Here is a 25,399-nt window from a genome sequence, read left to right as displayed (position 1 = left end):
GTGAACCTATTGGAGCTTCAGTTTTAATAACTGTTAACTGCATATAATGTTTATCTGTTTACTGGCTGTAACCTTCTAGTCAGCCTCACCTTGGTCTGAACGATTCCAGTGGCACAAATATGGAGCTAAGTAGTCACTTACAGAGTGCCTTGTTTATAAATTATTGGATTAAAAATTCTCTATTCTGTCGTTTTTTTTTCGTCATTCTCAGTAAAGATGCATGTGTATTTGCTCACTTTTAATGGAGGGGGAAGAGGGTATTTCTGGTATTCATAGAGTATGATTCTCAGCATATTAATCTATTCAGAACAAAGCTAAGAAGGAATGACATACTGGGTTGCATGAGGATTGAATTAATGCATGTGAAACGTTTAGCAAAGTGACTGGCATAGAGTGAATAATAATTGTTAGCTGTTATAATTTTTTGTTCTTACTTTGGTTATTCTCATTTGTGTTGAATGGTTTAGTTGTGGCCCTGGCTGGAAACTAGAGAATAATCTGACTCCCTATAAAAATGGCAGCATGGTCGGTAGCCAGGTAGAGCTTTCTTCCACAGTATCTGTAACCATCCTCTCCTTATTTTCGCCTAGTTTCTGCACACCTAGGAAGGGTATCTGGGATAACTTTTTGTTAAGCTGACGGTAAATGCAAATAAAACAATGACAACTTTGAGATCACCGACAAAATTTCAGCTTGTTTCCCCTCTGAATTGAGTCTGAAAAATAAACCTCAAAACCTGTGGACGGCATGTTTTTCAAAACTGCATTTCAGAGTTTACAGGTGTGTGCCTGGGGCAACCAAAACAAAGATTACAGTGGTTGTGGCTGCCTCCCAGGCTCAGATGAAAGAGGCGCTTCTCAGCGAGCTTTACGTGCCAGCTCACCTGAGGTCACACTTTGAATTTTCCCCACGTAGGGAAGGTAGAGCGGGGCCTCCCAAGGGTGGGTTTCAAATCCACACGACTGTTTTTTCCAGCCTCTCTCCCTTCCCATTCTGAGTTTCTGGGTCAACAATTCTCAGCTTGCTGGGTGGGGGGGTGGGGGTGGGGGGGTGTCCCGGGGGAGGCAGGGTGGTGCCTGGGTGCGGGCAGATGGGGAAGCAATGCTGGGCGGCGGTGGCCCCGGGAATCGGCGGGTGGACAGCTACCCTGTGACTGCCCTCTACTAATTCCACATGCCTCCCTCGGACCTAAGGGGTTACAACACTTGGCCCTTCTTCTACCCAGCGTCTCTCCAGGGCTGGGCAAAGCGATGCAAATCAGCGTGGGATCAGTTCCCGCCAGGGCTGCTCCCGCCCTTTCCCGGGACCCAGCCCCGCCCCGCGCCGTCGGTCCCGGGCCGCCGCGCCCCGCCGGGCCGGAGGAGGACGCGGCCGACCCCTGCCCCGTGGTCCCTTCCTCCTTCACTCAGCCGCCAATCCCAACGCCCTCCCCTCCGGTGGCATCACTTTGCGGGCGTGTTTTCCTCAGCGGGAGGCGTGTGCCCCTCAGCCTTCCTCCTCGCCGGCCCCTGGGGACCCCGCTTCGCGGACTCTCGGCTCTCCCAGCGCCCCCTTGGTCCTCCAACCCCTTGCGCCCCCGAGGCGGGGGTCCCGCGCGCAGGTACCTCAGCGCCGAGAGGAAGGCGCGGCGCCCGATCCGGGGGGAGGCGCTGTGGTCCGGGGCGGCCCCTCGCGCCCCGGGCGCCGGCTGCGGCTCGGCCTCCTCCTCCTCTTCCTCCGCCCTCCTTGGCTGGGAAAGTGGGAGGTGGCGGCGGCGTGTGTGTGCGCGCGTGAGGGGGGCGGTAGAGAGGAGTCTCCGGTGCCGCCGCCGCGTCAGACACACTGTGAGCGGCGAGCGCCGCGGGGCCGCATCCGCATCGGTTGCCTCCACCGCTGCGGGGCCGCGAACAAAGAGGAGGAGCCGAGGCGCGAGGTAGGGCGCGGGGACCGGCGCGGGCACAGCCTCTCGGTGGAGAAGGCGGTGGTCAGGGCGTCCCCTTCTCCTTCTCCCCGCGCTGGTCAGGCTCTCTGTCCCCCACCCTCGGGTCCCTGTGGGCCCGGAGCCGGGACCTGCGGGAGCGGAGCCCGCGGCCTCGCTGCCTTCTCCCGGCAGGAAGCTGCCCGGGCTCCGTGCCGCGATCTCACGGCGCAGCCCAGCTCCCCCCGCTCTCCGCTGGCTGCGTCTCTGGGACTCCCACCTCCTCTCTGCGGGGTGATCGCTGTTTCCCGGTGGCACTTGGTGGGGCTCACTTTCGCAACTTAAGGCTGCGAATTTATTTTTAAGTCCTTGAAAACTTCCAGCGGAGAGATTTTGTGCCCGGCCTGACCCAAAGGGAAGTTGCGATGAGGCTGTTGAATGAGATCCCCATTAGGGCACCGTCCGGGCCACAGCCCCTGCCCGGGACCCTTCCCCTGCCGGGTGCCGGCGACACCTGGCTTCGAGGTGTCTCTGCGGCGCGTGGCCGCCGCGCCTCCCTGCGGGTAAGAAGTACCTGTGCTGGGCTGCGTGGCACAGAGCCCCCCACCCCCCTCCCCGACTCTTATCAAGAACAGCTGTTAACGTTCCCATCAGAATCTTTTTACCCCCTTCCTCCTAGGCATTCACATTTACGTTTATTTTGATGGTGGTGGGAGAGCGGCGCAGTCACTGGTTTAAGGCTTTTTCCTGAATGGCCGTATTTTCATATTATGCCCACAGTTTTCAGTCCAGCATTCCATTGTCAAATTCTTTTGGTGATAATTTTGCCAGATTTTCTGAATGGGATTAGGGCAAGCTGTTCAGAAATCCGTTTCAGAGTTTGTCAACCACTGTCCTGAAGGGCCCTTTTATATTTTAGCTGCTTTCAAGCCAATCTTTAGTCGTGTCCTTTAAAATTGTCACAACCTTCAACGCATTTTGGTTGGACAAGATTAAACAGTTCTATTTTTAAGGCCAGTGAAGAAACATATGTATTTAATATTGGGATCATTTACCACAAGTGATCACATGAGGCTTGATTTCTTAAACTATAAAGTGTCTTATAAATTGGGAATTTTGTTGGATTTAGAAGTAAATTCAGGTGGAGGAAACTTTCAGTTGCTTCTGTTCAGCTCCTCATAAGTTGAGGACTTTATTAAGGCCGCTAATATCACTTTGAGAGCTGAAGAAATTATGTTCTTTATTACATTTCATAAATCGTATTTATTGCAGGAGTCCTGTATAGTGCTGGATACCTATTTCTGCACAGTGAACTAACTCCTAGCTATTGCTAAGGATTAATTTTGAATTGTTTAAAAAGCCTATTTTGTTTTTAATTGTTGACTTTGGAGTTCAGGAACTACATTCCAAAGCAAAGCTAAACTATTCAGAGGAAGCACTTCTGTGTACTTTTTGGTTCTTGGCTCTACTGTGAACCTTGTCCCCAGATAACAATACTAATTTTCCGTCTTTTCTCTCCCCCTGCCCCCACCTTGTGACTCCAGAGCAAAGTCTGAAATGGATGTTACATGAATTACTTTAAAGGCTGCATACAACTATGAACATTGCTGAAGCATTTCCTTAGCAAACTCGTTAAAGATGGATGAATCTGCCTTGTTGGATCTTCTGGAGTGTCCTGTGTGTCTAGAGCGGCTTGATGCTTCTGCAAAAGTCTTGCCTTGTCAGCATACGTTTTGCAAACGATGTTTGCTGGGGATCGTAGGTTCCCGAAATGAACTCAGATGTCCCGAGTGCAGAACTCTTGTTGGCTCGGGTGTTGAGGAGCTCCCAAGTAACATCCTGCTGGTCAGACTTCTGGACGGCATCAAGCAGAGGCCTTGGAAACCTGGCCCTGGTGGAGGCAGTGGGACGAACTGCACAAATGCATTGAGGGCTCAGAGCAGCAATGTGGCTAACTGTAGCTCAAAAGATCTGCAGAGCTCCCAGGGTGGACAGCAGCCGCGGGTGCAAGCCTGGAGCCCCCCAGTGAGGGTGAGTAGCTGCAGAAGTAGTTTGGTGCATAACAGTGGTGATGACCACATTTTTTTCTTTATTCTTTAGCTCGGTTGTTTTCTAAATCAGCTCATTGCTAAAGAAGCCTCACTATAACAGATAGGAAATTATGCTTCAGGATATTTTTTTTCCCCTGTTGGAATGAGATTGGATATACATGATATATTTTCTTGTTTTTAAAAATTTTCTCCAGGTAGTGTCTACTACCTTTTAAGATAAATTTTGGGAAACAGGTAGCGATTATTCAATGAAACCTAAAGCACAGCAGTTTTTTGTGCACATTTTAAAATGGAAACTTGTTATGGTTTTACTTTGCTAATGGAGTTGGGAGAGCCATAATTATGCATGTATGTGTACATATATGTATACATATTATAAATATGTGTGTGGGTAAATCATGATTAGGAAATCAAGCCTTAACGTTTATGTTGCTTAGAGCCATTCTATTGGTCTTATGAATCCACAGCACAGAATTTACTGGTTGGAGGAATTCTTAACAAATCATGGCCACAGGTAGCAGAGTTTAGTTGCTATAGCAACGAAACGTCATTTAGGACTATGCTAAAACAGCAGATAATCTAGTTTTATGTTGGGTTTTACAGGGAGTGAAATGAAACGTTCCATCACAATGATTTTTCTTGGGTTTTGGGTTTGGGCTGAAATAACATTAAGTGCAAATGAAAATTTGGACAGTTACCACAATTTAAATTTCTAGAAGGTAAGGTATTCTGAATAAATCTAAATTTATATTGTGGGTTATGGCATCCCAATAAAACATGCTTTTCTCATCTTTGTAAAAATAAAAAATAGAGATGAGCATCAGATAATTAAAACGACTCCATTGTTGGAAGAAACAATTTTGATAATTGGCCAAACAGATAAAGTCTATTTTTAAAGAACAGTTAATCTGGATGAGAATATTTTTTTCCAAATCTTTATAATAAACACTCAAATCTGACTTCTTTCATTTAATGGAGGAACAACTCACTGGGGTGATATTAGATAGTATAAATTCACAGATGTGACTATCAGACCGCGGTAGCAGAACCATTCCCTTACTTCCCTGTCAACTCATCTTTTAAAATAATGTATTTACATCAGTAGATATAAAGTGTGTGAAGTGCTTTAATCAATAAAAACAGTTTCATCACTAGGCTATCATATTTCTTTTGATTCATATTTAATTTTTTATTTTTTTAAGATAGTGATGACTTTGGGTTAGAAAGGTTTTCTTGCCATATTTGAAGCCCACAGGTAAAATTGTTCTGCTTATGGTAGTTTTCTTAGATTTCCTTTATTTTATAGATTTTACCTGTACCTTGATGAGTGGATATGGACTCATGAATATTTTTAACCTCAGAACCAGTGATCAGGTTGATCATTTCTGAGACACTTGACCCGGGTTTGCTTAATTAGGTAGTAGATTTGCTTCTTTGGAGAGATTTTGTTTCCTTGTTAATTAGACTAGGGAAGGCATAGCTCTAGACTATGAAGAGAAGTATCTTAGTGGTTGACTGGCCTTCCTGTTGTGAGGAATTCATTGAAGGTTTGATTACTGATAAAAAGGAATTTAACAAGAGGGCTCAAGGCTCAAGCATTCAACTTAACATTTTCTTTCTAACACAAATTGACTATGTAATGGCTGTGGTGTTGATTTACTTGAACTACTAAGCTCCCAAAATTGAGTTTCACTTTTTAGGTAAACTATTGTGAGATTTTGATGATATATTATTTTTTTCTGGCTTATATGATTTTTCCTACTTTATTTCATGTTTCTTCTTTAGCATGAGAAAAATTACCCACCAAGAACCCCAACTGAACTTGAGCCTTATAAGTTGGATAAAATATTTGAGGTGGATAAAACAGGAGATAATATGTGTTACTTTGGTGGGGGCACAGGGAGTGGAGGATGAAACAAAGCTTTTCAGTTATCTGAGTTGATGCAAATGCTGCAATACTTATAAAAAGGAGTGTTTTTCGTTTTTTTTCCCTTAGTCTCAATTTCTCATTAGCAGTTCCCTAGTACCTTTTGTTTTCAAGTATTCAAAACATCCAGGGCAACAATAATAGTCGAAGCATCTGAAAGGTAAATACATCTCAGAAAATACTCCTTTAAAAGTAAGAAATCTGTAATGTACAGACATGTGGAGGTTGTAATGTACTCCTTCGGACACTTCCCTGAGGTGAATGACCATAATAAATCCCCAACTTGTATCCTCCTCCTTTAGATGTTCTGACATGACCAACTGGTGCCTGAGCCTGTTTCCACATGTTGCGCAAAGCTGAAAGTGATAACATGTGGAATGTTGCTTCAGTTTATTAGTTATGTTCTGTGTTCCGTTAGATTGTGACCATGTGGCTTCCTCATGTGTTTAGCCGAGGTAGATGGAGTGTTATCAGCAGATATGAACATTTCCAATGTGTGACACACATCTTGTTCCCAGAATTTTAGTGTTTCCTGCCTAACATGAAGGAGAAAATGAAAAAGTGTCGGATTGGAGTCACCATGGGAATCCGTCAGTTCTTTACCCCAAGTAAAGAATTATTGTTGGTTATTTTTTTCTCCCAATCTTCTGCCTCCCCTGCACCCCCACTCCGGTTCAAGCCGTTGTTTTTCAGTCTAGTGTAGGACACAACTCCCTGACCCATGCTGGTATTATGAGCCTTGTGCTCCCCCCGCTGCTGGCCGGCTGCTCACGCTGGCCACCGGCTGTTCATGGCAGCACACAGTAGCCCACAGCATTACAGCAGCCTGTGGCAGCTCACGCCGACCTCTGGCTGATCACGGCAGCCCAGCTCCAAGGAGAGCCATTGTTGACAATCTTAGCTGTAGAGGGCACAGCTCAATGGCCCATGTGGGAATTGAACTGGCGATCTTGGCATTAGGAGCTCGGCGCTCCAACCACCTGAGCCACTGGGCCGGCCCTATTGTTGGTTTTAAGCCAAAGTCAAGCAGTGGAATGAGTCACAGGGAGAGGGTGACTGCAGATATCTGTTTAATGGACTGAAAAATACCTGCAGAAGATAAATTACACACACACACATACACATATAAGTGCAGATATATATATGTATATATACATACACACACATATATATATGCAGAATGAGATATGGAAAAGATGTTTAAGTAATTCCTATAGAATTATGACAGAATAGTTAAATTTCTGCTTTCTATATGTGGTTCCGTTGATTCAAGATCTGTATCTGTGCATGCATCTGTCTAGGTATTATTACTTAATGCTTTCACATTGCCTCTACCTCAAAGTGAGTTTATTCAGCAAAAATGCATCACATGACCGCTGGTTTACACTAATTTACTCTTCATTTATTCTTTCCGTTGTCTAACGCATATTTATCGAGCACTTATAGGTGGCAGGCACTGCTCTGGCTACTGGGTAGGTAACGATGGACAAACCAGATACAGATTCTGCTTATGAATTTATGAGTATGTGTCAGTTTCCTGGGAGAGACACATTAACATAATAACAATGCAGGTAGGTGATTAAACATGATAAGTGTTAGCATAGAGAGCTAGGGGAGAGGACAGGAGAAGGCTCTGTGTGAATTGTGAGGGTAAAATGTGTGTGTGTGTGGTCTTCAAAAGCTTCCTTGAAGAAGAGGCATTTGAGCTGAGATCTTAAGAGTGAAATGATTAGTTGAGAGGGTGCTGGGCAGTGGGAGGGCAGGAGGGGAAGATTATTCCAAAGGCCCTGACCTACAGCGGACGGGACATGACTTCTAGGAAGAACCAACGGACGGTAAGTGTGAACTAAGCAAGGGGCAGGGGTAGTGACCTAAGATGAGGCCTCCCGTGCAGTCATGTGCAAGTCATGACGAGCCACCACAGGCCACATGGGGTGAGGGCCAGATGGACGTATACACAGCTAGTAAGTGCTCTGTATTTGGGGGATAGAAAGACAGATCATTGGGACTGAGATGATCAATAAGCCTTCAGAACAGAAATGAAATTGGAGTTAGGTGTCAAAGGACTGAGGCACGGCGAGGAAACGTAGGGAATATGGATATGGGGGAACACAGGTGAAATTCCTTTTCTCCTGCAAATGCCGATCATGCTTCAGTTTCTCCAGAGCCATACTCACCCCTCCTTTCTCTCCCTGTTGCTGACTGTTAGGTGCTCAATTGTGTCCCCTAAAGCCCTATGCCCCGGTTCCTCAGAATGTGTATTTGGGGAAAGCCCTTTAAAGAGGTGGTAAACGTAAAATGAGTTTATATGGGTGGGGTCTAATCCATAATATGACTGGTATCCTTATAAGAAGAGGAGGTAGGTTAGGACACAGAGAGACACAGAGGGAGGACCATGTGAAGATACAGGGAGAAGGAGGTCATCTACAAGCCAAGAAGAAAGGCCTTCAGAAGAACCCAACTTTGCCAATACCTGACTCTTAGACTTCTAGACTCCAGAACTGAAGAAATAAGTGTTGTTAGGACAGCCAATCTGTAGTACTTCGTTACACACGGCAATCGCAGCAAACGTATACTAACGTGATGTACTCCCAACAGCCCCTTCAGTGCCTCTCAGTCCACGGCCAGTCCCTTCAGTCCTGGTTTCCCCAAAGTCCTGCAGGGGTCCAGCCCTGCTGTGCGCTTTACTCCTGTGTTACAATAACTTTGAGAAGTTGTTCAGTTCCTGCTCACCACCTCAAATGCCCACATGGTCTGGCACAGTTTCATAAAATGGAAGGTTTATGTGATAATGTACCAGACACATTAAAAGCTTTGGAGGAGACGGAAGGAAATACCAGGACGAGACAAGTACTTCATCATCTTTCACAAGTTCTTCTCTAAATGGAGTCTAGAGAAGCTGCTTTATTGAACATTGGAGTGTGGGTCTACATGAGGCATCACCCAAAGGAGAGGCAGCCGAAAGAATCCAAGGAAGGAAAGAGAGAGGCCAGACAACAGTGTGGCCCCAGGTAGGGTAGGGAAAGCTCGTGCTGGCTCTGAACTGCCCTGTGGGCCATCTTTGACATCCAGTCAGCGCATAAGTACCTGTGAGTGTCTTTTAGGCTCAGTTCTGTGCCATAATCTGTCCTAGGAAAAGGTGGCATTAATGCATGTTTCTGATGAAAAGGAGTACATTTGGGGGAGGTGAAACACACTAGAAACAGTAAATAAGGCAACTTCCAGTGGTACCTCAGTTTTCAAATGTAACCCATTCCGGAAGACTGAGTTCTGAAAAATTCGAAAACCGAGGCATGGTTTTCCCGTAGAAAGTAATGAAAAATGGAGTAATCCGTTCCAGATCTTTAAAATCAACCCCTAAAACTGCAAGTTTAGCATGAATTTTGCTATCTAATGATACCATAGGTCCATAAAATTTACAGCGTTCATAAACCGAAATGTTCGTCAACGGAGACGTTTGAAAACCGAGGTACCACTGTATAGTGAAACACCAAACTAAGGGATAAGATACAGAATAAGCCTCTATGATGAGGTTCATATCAAGCGGCCCCTGGATCAAGTGTCTGGTCAAAGGGGAATGAGTGTGGGTTAGAGAGGACAGGGACACAGCAGGACATGTTCCCCTGGTGCGCAAGGTTCAGTCCACGTGCTGACTGGCAAAGGAATTGAGGTCTCTGCACAGGTGGGGACCTGGTATTAATCCATCCTGGACTTAAGCAAGACATTTCGTGGGGTTTGGATGAGGGAGACACTGGGGTATTTCCAAATGGCTGAGTTAAAATAGAAAAAAGGTTTGTTTTTGCCAAACAGTATATGTTGTGGACAGTTTTCGATCTCTTCTTTGTCATTTCATCCTTGATCCCTGCTTCATCCCTGCCATTAATTTTGTTCCTGAGTCAGGCCCAATGGGTCAAGGGTGGGATTTGGAATGGCATGGAAAGCAGGGATCAGGGAAGGAGTCTGGTGCACACTGACTGGGAATGAAAAAAACATGTTTAACAATTTTTTATATCACAAAGTATCATGTAACCATTCTCATGTAAATCTCACAACAACCCTCTGGGATTAAATATTACTGTTATTTAAAAAATTATGCTGTGGGCTGCTGCGGGCTGTTGTGTGCTGTCGTGGGCTACCGTGTGCTGCCAGGAGTGGCCAGCAGCTGGCGAGAACTGCTGTGAGCGGCTGACCAATGACCGGTGACCGACTGCCTCAGCTGGGGGGAGCGCAAGGCTCATAATACCAGCATGGGCCAGGGAGCTGTGTCCTACACAACTAGACTGAGAAACAAAGGCTTGAACCGGAGTGGGGCCAGGGGAAACAGAAGAAAGCGGAAAAACAAAAAATTAAGAGTGTAAATGTCAAAATAAATTCTTAAAAGCATTGTGGTTATAAACAAATCAACTTTATAGAAGTAGATGTTATTAAGTGTGTAGATCCTTCCATATCTGTTCATATATATTTATACGTGTATGCAGATAGTTTTTGTTGTTTTTCACATAAATTAGAATTTCATACTCTGCATATTTGATGACTTGATAGTTTGTTTAATATATCTGGGAAATCTTTTCATGTCTGAGCATATATATCTAAAAAAACACCTCTTTATTAAGTATAATATGAATACAGAAAAATACATTTATTGTAACTATACAACTCATTGAATTTTCATCCTTTATTCTCTTTAAACGGCTACATAATATTTTTCTATTTTAAAAATTAAAAGCAATATATGCTCATAAGAAATTTAATGATGGAAGTGGATGTAAAGGAGGAATCAAGGCTTCTAATCTCCCTATTTCTAATTTCCAGAGGTGACCACTCTGAAGAGGATTTTTTGTGTTCTTTTTTTTCGGCGGGGGGTGCTGGGATTAGTAGAAATAGGATCACATATACGTGCTAGTCTACAACTTGAGGTTTTCTATTTAATGGTATATCTTTCTTAGACTTCCATATCTACTGTAATTGTTCTACAAGAAGACATTATGTACTGTCATTCTCATTTTATGGACATGGAAAGAATGGCCAAAAGAGGCCAAGTCACTTGTCCAAGGTCACCTAGCAAGTAAGCGATGGACATAGGATTCCACCCTAGGTCTGTCTGAAGCTCTCCTTTCCCTTAGCCACACTCTATTTAATGGCAGACATTCTCCCTCGGTCCTCGTGATGCTTGCAGCAGGGCAAGCTTTTCTTAGTTGTCACCAGTGGAGTTTCTTTTGTCTTCACGGTCCTTTCTGCATTTTTTTTTTTTTCCTTGATGAAAAGAGGACAAGTGACGTTCCTTTACAGTGACCGAAGATCAGAAAACCAGACTTCCTTTAGCTTGGTGTGTGGGAGGCCCTTGGAGTGGAGGTCGAAAGCCGTGGCCTGTGGTTCCAATGCTACCATCAACGAGCTGCGTGGCTTCATTTCTTTGGCAGAAAAATGGAGAACCGTAGCTCCATGCAGGAAGTGGAAAGGATTGCTGAGTTTGGTTCACCTGTGACTCTTCAGAACCCTTTGTGGTGTCTGGCTCATAGTACACACTCAAAAGAGGCTTGTCGAATGAACATGTACTCATTTCCAGGAGAGGTTTTGGCAAACAGGGTGGCTTAGGACAACAGAAGTTTATTATTTCGAATAAAGGCCAGAGGTCTGAAAGCAAGGTGTTGGCAGAACCATGCCCTCTCTGAAACTGTTAGGGGAGAATCCTTCCTTGCCGCTTCCTAGCTTCTGGTGGTTCCTGGCAACTCTTGGTTTTCATTGGCTTGTCAATGCATTACTCCAATCTCTGCCTTCATCTTCACATGGCCTTCTGCCCTGTGTCTGTATCCCACTTTCTCTCTTAGGAGTATACCAGTCATGGATTAGTTCTCACCCTAAATTAACATGACCTCATCTTAAGTTGATTACATCTGCTAGACCCTATTTCCAAAGGTCCCATGCATAGATACGGGGGGGATCGGACTTGAACATGTCTCTTTGGGGGATATAATTCAACTCATAACAGAGTGCGTGAGTGAATGAATGAAGGAATGAATGACATGAATTCTAATTACCCTCTAGGGATCCTTAGTTGTACATTCTCTCAACAACTGATACGTACTTAACCCCTTTTTTGGTGCTATTTCCTTGCAGTCTGTAAAACAGACTTAGGTCTTTCCCTGTTTATAGGTAGTTTTGTGGCTAGATGCAAGAATGGATATGCAAATATTTTGAAAATTATAAAGTCAACGTAAATGGATGTATTAGTAGTAGTACAATTATTATAAAAATTATCAGTCTTCCTCCCAAGGAAATGCATCATTTCTTTTTGGGGTGACAAGAACCGAAGTAATTTAAAAGATCACAAAATGGGTGTAATGTATGGATATAGAGCTACACAAAATGGGGACATGAGCTTAATTATTTTGGTCCCTTGTGAGAAACAGCCTGCTGAATGTCCATTCTCTTTGGCTACCCCTGAGGGTGACCCCGTTTTCCCCATTTATGTCACTATTCTCTCAGCCCTTTGCTATTTCTCCTCTGGGTGACTGAAGGAGAGGAAGGGCAGGGCAGATCCTCCTGTTGTTGCTGGCTGGACAGAGAAAGGGCGGAAAATGGAGAAAACCGAGTTTTGCTTTAGTTACAGGTCCCTTCTGTTCCGCTGCCCTGTGAAAAGTCCTGCCTCTGCCCCTGGTTCTCCGGCGTCAGCTCTTCACCTCTGGGCCCAGCCTCAGCTGGTGTGGGACCTCTGTGGTTTGTTCACTTCCCTGCCTCCCTTCACCGTGCGTTGCCTGTTCTGCAGCCGTGGTCTGCGTGTTTCAAGTGGCTAAGAGAGGGAAGATGGGAGAAATGGTAGGACGGAAACGGGGAGAAGGAAAGCAGGACTCTTGTACTGTTCCACTTCCTTCCTGGCATTGCTTTTCCAGGTTGGTTTCTCAAGTTGCTCTCTTTGCCCCATCATTAGTCTCTGCACTCGTGAAGAGGAAGAAGAATAAAAACAGGTACCCAAAAAAAAAGGCATGAAGGTCGGGGCAATCTTTCAGTTCGTACCGCCGACTCTCTCGGGGATCTCTTCCTCACCATTCCCAGAGCACCGGCTCCCGTTCCTTACCTCTCCCCCTCTGCTAGGAAGCATGGCTGCTTTTCCCCACTCCAGTCAGGGACTCACTCTGTTTAGTAACCCATCCCCTCTCCAGCCCCTCGTGTTAACATGGTTGAAGCAAACCTGAGATAATACACGACAAGCCTTTTTCATGCTAAGGTCAAAAGGCAAATGACTTTGCAATTCACTCTGCAGCAGGATCCACATTAGTAGAGCAGTACCATATGCGTAGTAGAGAGAGGCATGCGTGGGACAGAAATATCACCCTTGGAAACAGCTTTACTGGTAAGACTCCCTCCCTATGGAGCGGAGCCCCCTCACCCTCCCAAAGCTCTGATCATGCAGAGTGTGTCTATCTTCCCCGCTGCTGCTTTTTTCATTTCAGAGACTTCTGAAAGTTGTAATCTTACAACACAAAAGTCTGAGCCCTGACCCCCCTTTTTGTGGCCCTGTAGTCCCCGTGCAGTGTGCGTGCCTGCCAATGCCGAGTCAAGACAGTGGTGACGGCGGTGGCTTCATGAATGGTGCCATATGGGAAGCTGGAAACACAGCCAATGTAAAGATAGATGTGTGAGTGGGCTCTTTCCGGGTAGCTGACAAGGGAATGGAGGTGCCATTTCAAAGGGTTGACAGTAGCAGTTAAGTAGTAGACTATTTGCATTTGTGAAACGTGGGAAAAGAGAGCAGTAGGAGGATGTGCCAATGAATTTTTAAATTACCTTAAATATGTGAGGGAAGGCAAGGACTGTCAAGTATAAACATTTCTCTGTTAGCCTTAGGAAATAATACATTCTGTAATTTTTTCTTTTTTGGCAAGAAAAAAAATCTCAAAATACTGCATGTTCCTTCTTTATAATTCAGCAATGGATGAACAGGGTTGAATTTTCATTATTTTAGAATGTACTAAGTGGTCCTGAGCAATGAAGAATTATATAGAAGTGAAATTAAGGTTTATTATAGGGTGTTCCATGTCTAGTTTTAATCTAGATGAGGGATCCCCCAAATAATACAGTAGCATTAGAGTAAGGATAGCAATAGCCTTGGCATTTGTGTAAGATTCCGGGAAGTGTGTTTGAGCACTGGTGTTTGAAAATTGAATATTTGATTTGTTATAAGGAGATTCAGTTCCTACAGAGTTGAAAATATTCTTACACTCCTAATTATATAACTGCTTAGTTTTTAAAGGTCTTTAAAGAACTAAAAGTTCTTTAACATATTTGACGCATAGATTAAACATTAATATATGTAATACAATTAAATTTCAAACCTTAAATTTTCATTTTGCTCAGCTTATTCAAAGTGACATTTGGTTAGCCAACTCTCTCCTTTTTTTCTTTTTCCATTGTTAAACTTGTCCCTTAAGCATACGCTTTGATAAATTATTCCCAGCATTTCATATGTTCTTACTTTTTTCCCCATAGTTGAGCACAGTGGAAGAGCTCAAGTTCATTAGACAAAACATCTTTTCCATTTTTGGTAGGCTTAATTATTTTCATTCAATATTATGTACTTCATAGTACATAGTATTATGTACTAGCCTTAGCACTTTCGTTTTCTTTTTCTTTTTTTTTTTTTTTACTTATTTTACAAAACAAGTACTAGAAGGTATTGAAAGCCTTAATTCTGTTGTCAAGATAGTGAAATTGCTGAAACTGAAGTGTTGGTTGAAAGGCACAGCTTGCAATGTTTGCATCTTCCAACGAAGTCCAACTCTGGCACCAGAAAGGACTGGGTCCCCACGTGTGAGTGTGACATTGGATGATGTGTGGAAGCGGAGGACCGTCTATGTGGTGGAAGAATCAGCGGGACCTGCTTTCTGGGCTTGCTCCGGTGACCGTAAGCCAGGGATTTCCCTTCCACAGAACATTCATTTCCTCTTTTATCCAATGAGGGCTCATCTGATATCCCAGTCCCTTGGCAGCCCTGACATTTTTGAAATAAGTGCCCTGGCAAAGGCCTACTCTGATTCTGAACCTTTAGAACAGAGTGAGATTGGGATCCTGGTATCATCTTGTTGCGATGAGATGAGTGTACCTCTCACGGTCACCCATGGACACAGTATCTGCGTTTACGTCCCCTTAGAAGGCCACAGGAACCTCCAGGGGAACTGTGGGATAGTGGCGTGGAGAAGGAGGCAGAGCAGAAAAGCGAGGGCAGCTTCGGGGGCGCGGGGAGGGGCTGCCCTAGGCTCAGTCTCCAAGCTTGATGGGCCTTTTAGGCCTCGAAGGATCTACCTCTGTTTTGCCTCAGTGTGACCTTCATGTGACGTCGTCACACTGCCCGAAATGCCAGCAATTAGAGGTTGCACGTCCACATATTAAAATGTTCTGTCTCTTTGGAAGGGTCTGTGTTCATCCAAGCACATCGCTCTTCCCATTCTGACTGACGTGAGAACGTCCGCTCTGGTGGCCGGGTTTTATGCTGGAAGGGAGGGTGGAAGGTGCTGAGCTTCTCTGGGGTCAGACAAGCAGACGTGGGGGAAGCGCAGTGCGGGCCGTAGGTGGCCTGGCCGTGTAATTGATCCATTGCGCGGGGACAGTTTTGAGAGTGGAAAGGGATGCTGTTGATAATTTTGCAGAGTCAACAGAGGTAAACAGGAACTGTCTGGGGCCCCCAGGGCCATGTGGTTACCCTCGCTGAGGGCAGTGTGAGCGAGCCAGGCTGTAGAAGCAGGTTTCATCACGTGTGGGGAAGAGGCCAAAGGAACACAGAAGCTCTTTCAGACATTTTCAGGGGAAGTGAGGGGAATCGATTTTTTCCCGTTGAATGCTCTTTACTGTGCACTTTGGGTTTTTTTTTGTTTGCTTGTTTTGTTTTTTTTCCTGGAGAGAAAATGTGATGTAGTAGAAAAGGCTGGGGGGGATTTTAGCATCAGGCGACCTTCTTCTATTCCTTGTGTGGCTCTTGGGCGTGTTATTGCCTTCCTCCAATTTCTTCATCTGTAAATGATGAAGATCTGCTTCCCAGGGTTGTGAGGATTGCATGACGTAAGGAATCGTAAGTGCCCGAGAACCTAGTGGATGCTCAATAAATGGTAGTCCCTTCTGTGTTCTCTCTTTTCAGAAAGTAGAACTTTTAGTACCATATATTAGTTAGACTGTAAAATGAACTCTGTGTATTTTACAGATGTGTGAGGGCATGCCCACGGGTGTGTGTAGTCTGGTAATTTAATTAATCAACTCTTATAATGTGAATGTGACAGGACATTTTGTTCTGTTTTAAATACCCACTGAAAGGGCAGATACACAAGCTGTTCATCAGTTAGTGATGACAAGTGATGCTAAATATGTGATTTGGTCCTGGTGCTACCACTGATTGTCGTGTGACGGTGGTTCTCTGGGCCTCGTCCATAAAAGGAGGTGGTGACAGCCGTTATCTCTCATCCTGAGATAAGAGACCTGGCCATTAGAGCATCTCTGACTGGTCATTGTTTCTTGGTCCTTATTTCTTTCCTTTTCCTTTCCTTTTCCCCTTTCCTTTCCCTTCCATTTCCTTTGCCTGCCTTTTGAGGATATGGGGAAAATAGTAGCTGAAATATCTTAAAGTAACATGACTTTTGACTTTGGCATAGTATTGCAAAGATATAGATCCTTAAGACTTCCGTCAGGGAAACTGGGTGTGCTTTGTAGTACAGTTCTAGTGTTTTAAAATTAGTGTTAGGAAAGATTATTATGCCGTCAAATGGATCTTTTCATGCCACTGTTGGATATACTCTGTGTGTGTGTGTGTGTGTGTGTGTGTGTGTGTGTGTGTGGTCTGTCCTTTGTGTATTGTCTGTACTGTGTTGTCCTATTTTTGTGTACCCCTGTCCCCCTCTCCCACCCCTCTTCGCATAGCATCGAGATTATCTTCTTTAAATAGATATCACTGATCAGGTTATCGATGTATTGATTATCTTTGTATCTCGTATCTTGAGTAACTGATTCTTTTTTTTCTTTTATGTGGCTGGAACCATCTCTGGCTAAATAAGTGCATGTATGTAACTGATAACTGATGAATTTTGGAAATACAGCAACAGTGAAGAGCCTTACTGTGTATGCTTCAACTTTCAATAAGTTGGTATGTGTTTGTTTTTTTGTTTTTTTCCCATTTTTATGTATTGGGGTGACATTGGTTCATAAAATTATGTAGGTTTCAAGTGTGCGATTCTATACTACATCATCTCTACATGTTTTTTTAATGGAGCTTCTATTTATAGTTAAAATATTCTCTTCCTGATTTTGTACGGTAAGAAAGGACGCTGAACATTTCCTGAAGACGTATTAAAAAAAAGAAAGTCTCTTGAAAAGGACATTTCAAAAGCTTGTTGATAACTTATTCCAGTGCCTTGTAATCTTCATAGCCAGGAAGTTTTTTTTGTTTTGTTTTGTTTTGTTTTTTGTATCAAATACAAATCCCTTCTCTTGCAGTGTAATCACATTCTTCTTGTGCCGTCTTTAATGGGAAAGAAGTGCTCCCCTGTACACTGTCCTTCATAACCTTGCAGGCTGTTGTGCAGCCGATCTCCTTCCTAGCCATCTTTTATCTGGGCCTAAATAACTGTGTTTCCTTTGCATGTCCTCGGAGGACCCATTTCCTAACATTTTAATCATTTCAGTCGCTCTCCTTTGGACGCTCTCCAACTTCTGCTGGTCTTGCTTGGGTTCAGGTCCAGCATAGCTCTTATTCTGGTAATAAAGTTCTGAATAGATCATCCTGTTGTGGAAGGACGATCACGTGACCCTCCTGAGCAGGCTGCATGTTTCTACCTCTTGATCTTCTGTACTTTTAAAACTCACTGACCACGTTGCTGATTCCTGCTGTGCCTAGATGCTCAGATTTTCCTTTGACTTCTATAAATTTGGTTTTCTCCCATCTTATTTGAATAGTTAGTTTTTACTACCTTCCCAATTAAACTGCTTCCTGGTATTTCTACCGTCCTTATGTTTCTATTATCTTCCTATTGTTTCTGTCAGCTGTCAATGGGAACTGAAAAATGTCAGCCCAAAATGCTACTTCTGTACAAGATAGTTGTAATTCTATGAATGTTTGGTTTTAAACACATATCTCACTTGTTCGTTACATTTATTTTGAGTATCCTCTGCCCCCGTTTGGGGTTTGATTGTTCTCTAGTTAATTGTGTTTTCGTTTTGTCTCCAAGTAACAAGTAACTTGAGAGCAGGAACTCTTGTGTTTTATACCTCTTTTCTGCTCTGGTTTATAGTTGAAAGTATAGTCGCTGTTCTGTTCAGTAAATACATCTTGATGGGACTGATAGAGTGTTCACATTCCAGAATTCCGAAGTCCACTTGGCTACATTCATATCTTCATAAGGGACAGCACCTAACCACAGACATATTGTTGGTGTGCTTCGTAATATCCATTTTCCATTATTTAAGTCAGCAATGAAAGTGTTCCCCAAAGGCTGGGTAAGCTCTCATGAAACTTGGCTGTAATTGGATCCTGAATAACAGTTCTCTTGAGGGTGGTCCTCATAACGTTTGTGTTGTACCCACCGTGGTGGTCTAGAAATCATGTTTTCTTAGCTTATTAGAAGGCATGTTCTTCTGAATTTAATCAGAAGACTTATAAAAGTTAAAACATGTGATCTATTATCTCCTATGCCCCAGGCACGTCATCATTCTGACATAGAGGAAAATGAAATAGATCTACTAGGATGGGTGTTGATTTTTACCAAACACATCGTGATTTCTCTGCCTACAAATCTACTTTTGGAATGAAAACGTTGCCTGTACTAAAGGGCTCTGTTTTGATGCAGGTTATCTATTCTAATAAAGTAATGCCTGTGTTAGCTAATCCTCTGGATGGTCGGAAGCACAGGTAATGATGTGGTTAGCAACAGCACCTTTCCATTGTACAATCCCTGAGAGGCAACGTGCACATTCAAAATTAAATTAAAATTCTTGAGAATAAAGTGGAAAGGGGGAAGAAAAGGGCAGTTAGAAGAATAAATTAGCCCCGAGAGACTCTTTGCAATTCTCGAATCATAAACCAGCCAGCTATGATATGAAACATGACAAGGACCCCAGGCTCTCTGGTTCAGATAACCTGCAAGGCTGATTCTCTGTGACTGTTAATGTATCAAATATTTAACTCTAATGCTTGGAAATACCTTGAGTTATGATTACCTCTCTCAAGAGACTAAGCTATGTGATACCTACAAATAAGTACCACTAGGTCTATCTAACATTTCATTATAGATGAAAGAGAACAGCATATCTTGAGGAGCAACTGCTTTTGGAGGGCTTGGTAACTTTAGAAATATGTCACGCTGTGGTTTCTAGGTATGCTATGAATGAAGAGCTTTGTGTGGAAGGAGTGGCAATGCTATGTGAATATTTATGATGTAAATGTGTGTGTGTTGCAAGGTTTACTTAAGTTCCTTCGTTGTGATCCTAGCTTGCTGTATTTCCTGTACTGAGAGGCGTTTATTTTTCTCATTAACCTGATATGTACATTTTCTCAGCCCTCGCTGGTGGCTTTTTTCTCCTTTCAGTTTAGTGGTATCAGGTCTGTAGCTGGGGCAGGGAACACCCGTCATTAGCAGCAGCTAGCTGGTGTCTTGGTTTAACTGCAGCCATGCTTATGCTCTGCCCATCTCTTCTGTAACTGGGGGTTGTTGGCCAGTGCGGAATTTATTTAACATGCTTTGTTGAAATGTAGAATGTAGGAAAGGAGAGGTAGTATTTTGCTCATGCATATATCAGTCGTTCAGGATGCATTTCTTCTCTGTGCCTGGACTGAAAGGCCACCATTTCTTGGCACGTAGACACACTGGCATATAAAAGAGCCCAATAGGTGGGTTAAAGATAGACAGAGGCCAAACTGATTTTCAGTTTGATACTTAATATCCATTTTCCTAGTCAGTTGAGTGTTATCTGACAAGCATGCAGTTGATAATTGTTGGCAGCCATGTACTACTGGATAATACAATCTGCAAAATTGGGAGTAATTAAATCACAACTACTGTGTTTCCCCAAAAATAAGACGGGGTCTTATAGGTATCAATCAGTAGCTTTGATATGGAAACAGTAACAGTTTTAGTCTGACAGCAGAATCACTTTTAAATTGTCATGAAATTATTTTAAGAGCTGATCCTATGGAATAATGTTTGTCTGAATTAGGAAAGTAAATTCCTGACTATGTGACCTTGAGGGAAAAGATGTAACAAAATGTTTTGTGATCTTGCAATTGAAGCAGTATTTAGTAACTCTGTGTCCTGTTTGTTGCACCAAGCTTAGCCATGAATGAATTCATTCTGTTCTCAACCTGTTTTGCATTGATAACACTGTTGGTAAAAGGCAGCTGTGATAAATTTTACCCGATGAAAAACTCAACATGCCCTAAAATGTGAAAATGCAAGCCTTTCGCATATACTGCGTGCAACCTGAAACTTCAGGTTAATTGCCTTACCTTTCACATCACACCTGGTTCTTGAATCCTTACTCCTCTGGACATACAATCTTCCGTTGATAGTCTCCACCTAATAAATACATGTATTTGGCACAAACACATATGATCAAAGGTGATCTGAACAATACATAGTTTTGATGAATGACTGTGCTAGGCTTTTCTGTAAGGCTTGGACAAAGAATGATATGACACACAGTTTCGTTAATAAAATAAATAGAGGTTAAAGACTGGAACTGTTTCCAGCGGACTGTGCAGCCCTAAATCATTCAAAAGTAGTGAAGCAGTTTTCTGAAACAGATTGTGTTTCCTCCTGAAGGAAGCCACCTTTGTTCCCTGTCACTGGTGCATTCCTCCCAGGTGAGGTCACCCTGCATTACTGATACCTTTTTTTTCCTTTCAGAAAAGGGAGATGTGGACCACTCCCCATGCATTCCGTGTCTCAGTCTGTAAAATAAAGCCAACATGTACCTGTCCATTAAAAGCTTCTGAAGGACGAAAGCCAACGTCAGGTTTTTTGAACCACAAATTGACAATAAAAGACAGTCTGCTTCTGGTTTTCAACTAGCCTGTTTAAGGACAAACGCACTATTCACTCCCACATGACTTTCATGTACGTAGTTAGAATAAAAGAAGGGAGGAGGGTCATCTTTTGTGCGTGATATTGAGGCGGCTTGACTGAGGTTATTTGAAACAAGAGTTTTCAAGGACTCAAACTAAAAGTCACGGAGAGGGATGTGTATAGATAGAGAGCATGTAAACATCCTTGTGTCTGTATCTTTAGGTTTAAATGTAAGGAGTAGCTCCCTACCCCAAACCCCCAAGTCTAAAGGGGGAAAGCATTTAGAGAGTGTCAGGTTAAGCTCTAACTTCTGAAATAGTCTCCTGTGTAATCTTCCTGTTCCCCTTCCACCCGTGTCTCCTAGACTTGTTCCCTTGCATCACGGGGTGATGACAAGCTCTTACCAAAATAAGTAAACGGGGTCAAATATATGTTGATGGAAGGAGAACTGACTCTGGGTGGTGAACACACAATGTGATACATAGATGATGTATTACAGAATTGTACACCTGAAACCTATGTAATTTTACTAACCATTGTCACCCCAATAAACTTTAATTTAAAACAACAACAACAAAAAACCTACAGAGTGGCCCATTAGACTGAAGCAATAGAACCGGGCCTGCCTTTTTCTCCATCTTACCTTTGAAGCTTATGTTCTTTGCTCCAGCCCCGCAGGCTTCCCTGCTGTTCATCAAACCACCAAGGCCTCTGCGTCTGCTCTTTGCCCTGATGTGGAGGAAGGTCTTTCACCCAGATTCCCGCATGGCGTGCTCCTTTACTTCAGTTTGACCTCTTCTCAGATGTCCCTTCCTTAGAAGTGTCTTCTCCGGCCACTGTATCCAAAAAAACTCCTCGCTCTACTCCTGTCAGTCTTCTAGTCTTGCCTTGCTTTATTTTTCTTTGTAGCACTTATGTCCATTTACAACTACATTCCTCCCCCCACACCCCCAATCCCGCTGCCAATAGACAGTAAGCCCTGTGAGGGCCAGGACTTGGGCTGCATTTACTCCCACCTGTATCCACAGCTGCTAGAACCCTATCTGGTACATAGTAGGACCTCAATCAGAGCAGAATAAAGGAACAAATCAGTGACTGAGTTTTAAATCAGTGACTGACTTTTACGTGATGCGTGTTGGTCTTAATTGCTCTTCCAGCCTCATGTTGAAAAGTGTGGCAAGTAGGAAAATGTTAATCATGCAGATGTTTACGTTGGAACCGAGAGTTTTTATAGAAGAGAAAATGAAAGTGTCATGTGCTCATTTGGTGCTTCATTTTATATTGTTTTGGTTTATGGAGGTGAATGTGGAATGATTTCAGACAAAAAAGAGCATGCCATGGTCCTTTGTTTTCTCCCTGGGAGATAAGCAACATGATTTCAAACTGTAGCAGTACCTCAGTTTTTAGCTTTGAGAAATGAACACAGGCCCTTCATAACTGACAGCGGCAGTGGACTTCAGTCCTCAGACTTTTCGAGCTGGGTAGGATACCAGCGAACGAGAGCTTGGAAGCACGGTCTTTTTCTCATATTTCTGCAAACTCCTCTGCACAAAAACATATCCTTGGGAAGAGAAGTGACATTGTTTTCTGTATCCAAAACTGTTTAAGAAGTGGGTGGAAACACCTATTAATCTTGGCTGTGTCGTGACTTGAGCATATTTCCTCCTGTGAGGCCGGGTGGACTCCAGTTAGCCTTCAGGTCGCCTGTGTTTCCCTTGGCAACAATACAACTGAGTTGGGGGTGGGTTGCGTTGAGTGTCCTGAGCCTGTTGATGACTGTCAGCAATGAATTGTCTTTTTCTGATCTAATCACGGCTGCGCCCGTTACATGTGGATTCGCATGAGTGTCTCTGTGTAGGCACTCACGCATGTGATGGGAGTCACACGTTTCACCAATGACCGCACTGAAACCTGCACGTGTTTCCTGTAGCTGTGTGACTCCGGGAGTCACAGCTTGCTGCAAATTCACTTTTCCCTTTGCTGCCCTGTGTACCCCCAGCCGTGGGCTGGATCTTGTATGGTGTCCACTGACACAGAGTTCCATGCTTTGCCGTGCGGTGGTACTTGAGCTGCTTTCCACCTAGAATTAGGGGACATCTTCTCTCCTCCCTTATGGGGATCACCGAATGCTATTTTGGGCAATTCTGCCAGGTCCCTGTAAGTGGGCTGCACCGTTCAAGCTGGAGGAACTCTTGGTGTCTGTCTGTCAGCCTCTGGATAATCACAGACGTCTATCGACTAGGGGAGCTGTTCCGACCAAGCCCAGCACTGGCAAACAGGACTGTTTGTGGGGGCGTTTCTCTTTCCCATGTCTATTCCCTTCGTCAGTGTCCGCGTTTCTGTCATCTAGGGAATGTGAGAAGACCTCCTCAGACTCAGCTCGCAAGGTCGAGAAACCCCTGCGTTGTCTTCAGTAATACTGTTCCTGCTGGCCCCAGCACAAGGTTGCTCCCCCTCCCTGCCACGTGTGTTACTGTCATTTGTCAAGGGACACCACTTTCTTCGCCTCTTCAGAAGTCAGCCTTCCTCCTGAACTCGGTCAGAGCTCAGGCACAGATCACGGTTATCCCGGTCGGCCCAGCCGGCTTTCCACTTTCCCGGCTCTAGCGCCCACCTTTGTACTGGGCCTCACATCGCCAGGCCAGCAGATGCGACTGATCATGTGTGAATCGCTGTCCCCGGGTCAGGTCCACACCTCCGAGGGTGCTGTGGACACGGCCCACTGTTCATCCACTCGGTAAATATTTATTTGGGAGAAGATCCTTGAGCTAGTTTGCCTGCCTCACCTGTTCAGCCGCTGCAAGCTCTGTGTAAACCTATCACGCTGGCTCTTTTCTCTTTTCCCCCCTTTTCACTTTCTGTTTGCTGCTTGTCCCTACGATCCCCTCCCAACCTCATCTCCAGTTCCAGTGTCTCAGTCTTTTTTTGTCTTCATTCGTCACCCTTTTCCTAATCGGCACATCGGGTCTGACCCTAATGCCCTTTTTTAATTCCTTAATTACATTTGATTTATGGTAGAAAAACCAGTGGAGAATAAAGCACGTGGCAAAAGGTGGCTTTAAGAGTATACTTTTCTAATTTTCCTGTAAGATGGAACTTTATTTTCTTCTACTTTCCTGTCTTAGGCGAAGCTGTGAGATTAAGTGTTTCTACAGCAGCCTTGCAAGATTGTCATATTTACCAGGGAATTATTTTATAGACGAAAAAATTTGAATTGGCTTTTAGTTTCAGAGTAAAGTAATTGCTGGTTAAATGACTTACCAGTCGTGGATCAGACCCAGTTAATGTAAATTTGACTCTCTCTTGAAATAAAAGTTGAAAAATTAAATTTGTTCCCTGGTAATTTGATTTGTAGGAAATGGGGAACCAAGGATTCCAAACAGGGCTTTCAAAATCAGTTCTAATTAATTGTGTGTGTAGATGCATCAGCTACGATTGGGTGGCAATTAGTCTAATTATGTTTAAAATACGGTTGCATGCTTAAATAGATAATAGCACCCTCAGGCCTGCCTATCTTTTTCTACTTTCACCTTTAGGCACGTAGTGAATTTTTTGGCCATTAAGCGTGACCTCGTCAGTCTTTGGAGCAGAACAAAGTGACAGAATGCATGTGACCGGGTCCCACCTCCTCCCCGCTCAGTCTGATAGTTCAGAGATACACGCACACAACATACCTAGATGGAAAGATTAAAACATGCTAGGGAACATTCATGTTCCCCTCTCACTCCCCACCACCCCCCCGTTTAAATCCTATTTTTGGAAAGCCAAGCTCTCTCTATATCTTTCTCATGCTGCCCCATTTGGAGTAAAATATAGCTGAGTCCTAGTCTGCATGCTATGAAAAAATTTGAGTTTCCCAGTAAAACTTGAACAGGTAAACACCTTGCCTAACGACATACCATTCGCATGAAAAGACTCAGTTGGAGGCAAAGTAGAAGGGCCAGGTAAAAGTGTCATCTGCGCTTCTGAAGTTGCTTTATACCCATCAGGCCTTCCGTTGGTGCAACTTGCAACTTACAATGGATGTGACACCCCTGGCAGAACTGTGTTTTTCTTTCTGATTTAAGCATTTGATATTTGTACAGGTGAATGACCAGAGAGATGTTTTCTCCACCTTTCGTTAAAAACTAATGTGACTATTTTTCTCTTCAGTAGATTGTTTCACGGGAAGAATCTGTTGAAGCTGGTCTTGTACAAATACCCCCCTTCCGGCCTGCCTTTGATTTCTGGTAGCACTCAAAATGATTTATAAATCACGTTTTAATTTTATAGGCTATCCTGCAGTTACAAGACAACAGTCTTTATTTCTGATCTACTGCAGCAATTTTCCTTTTTCATTCAGCAGCATTTGCTGTATTTCTGAGCAATTTATTTGTAGCAGAAAACTGAGGTTTACTCTCATTGGTGGGTTATGGGTTATAGCTGGGTTATGTGGTTTCTCCATGTACGTTTTTCTCCCTCAACAACAGGATCTTGAGGGTAGATA

The 25,399-nt window shown here is 43.8% G+C and overlaps 1 protein-coding gene across 2 annotated transcripts in view; it reads left to right on the top strand.

Annotated features, from left to right (window-relative positions):
* The first annotated feature begins 1,322 nt into the window (after positions 1-1,322).
* SH3RF1 (SH3 domain containing ring finger 1) overlaps positions 1,323-25,399 on the top strand; it is a 152,835-nt gene continuing 128,758 nt past the window's right edge. Inside the window, exons 1-2 of one of the 2 annotated variants that reach the window (XM_074338300.2) lie at positions 1,323-1,600; positions 3,442-3,928. In XM_074338300.2, the coding sequence (XP_074194401.1) occupies positions 3,536-3,928 (393 nt within the window). In that variant the 5' untranslated portion in view covers positions 1,323-1,600; positions 3,442-3,535. Of the gene's footprint in view, positions 1,601-1,733; positions 1,913-3,441; positions 3,929-25,399 lie in introns of those variants that run through there. The other variant, XM_074338299.2, reaches the window with a different exon arrangement.

The sequence above is a fragment of the Rhinolophus sinicus genome, chromosome 15 (genome assembly GCF_057876585.1).
Source record: "Rhinolophus sinicus isolate RSI-liver-muscle chromosome 15, RSI-T2T, whole genome shotgun sequence".
NCBI lineage: Eukaryota > Metazoa > Chordata > Mammalia > Chiroptera > Rhinolophidae > Rhinolophus > Rhinolophus sinicus.
The sequence above is the reverse complement of the archived record's forward strand: the minus strand, read 5'-3'. Positions and strand labels throughout refer to the sequence as shown.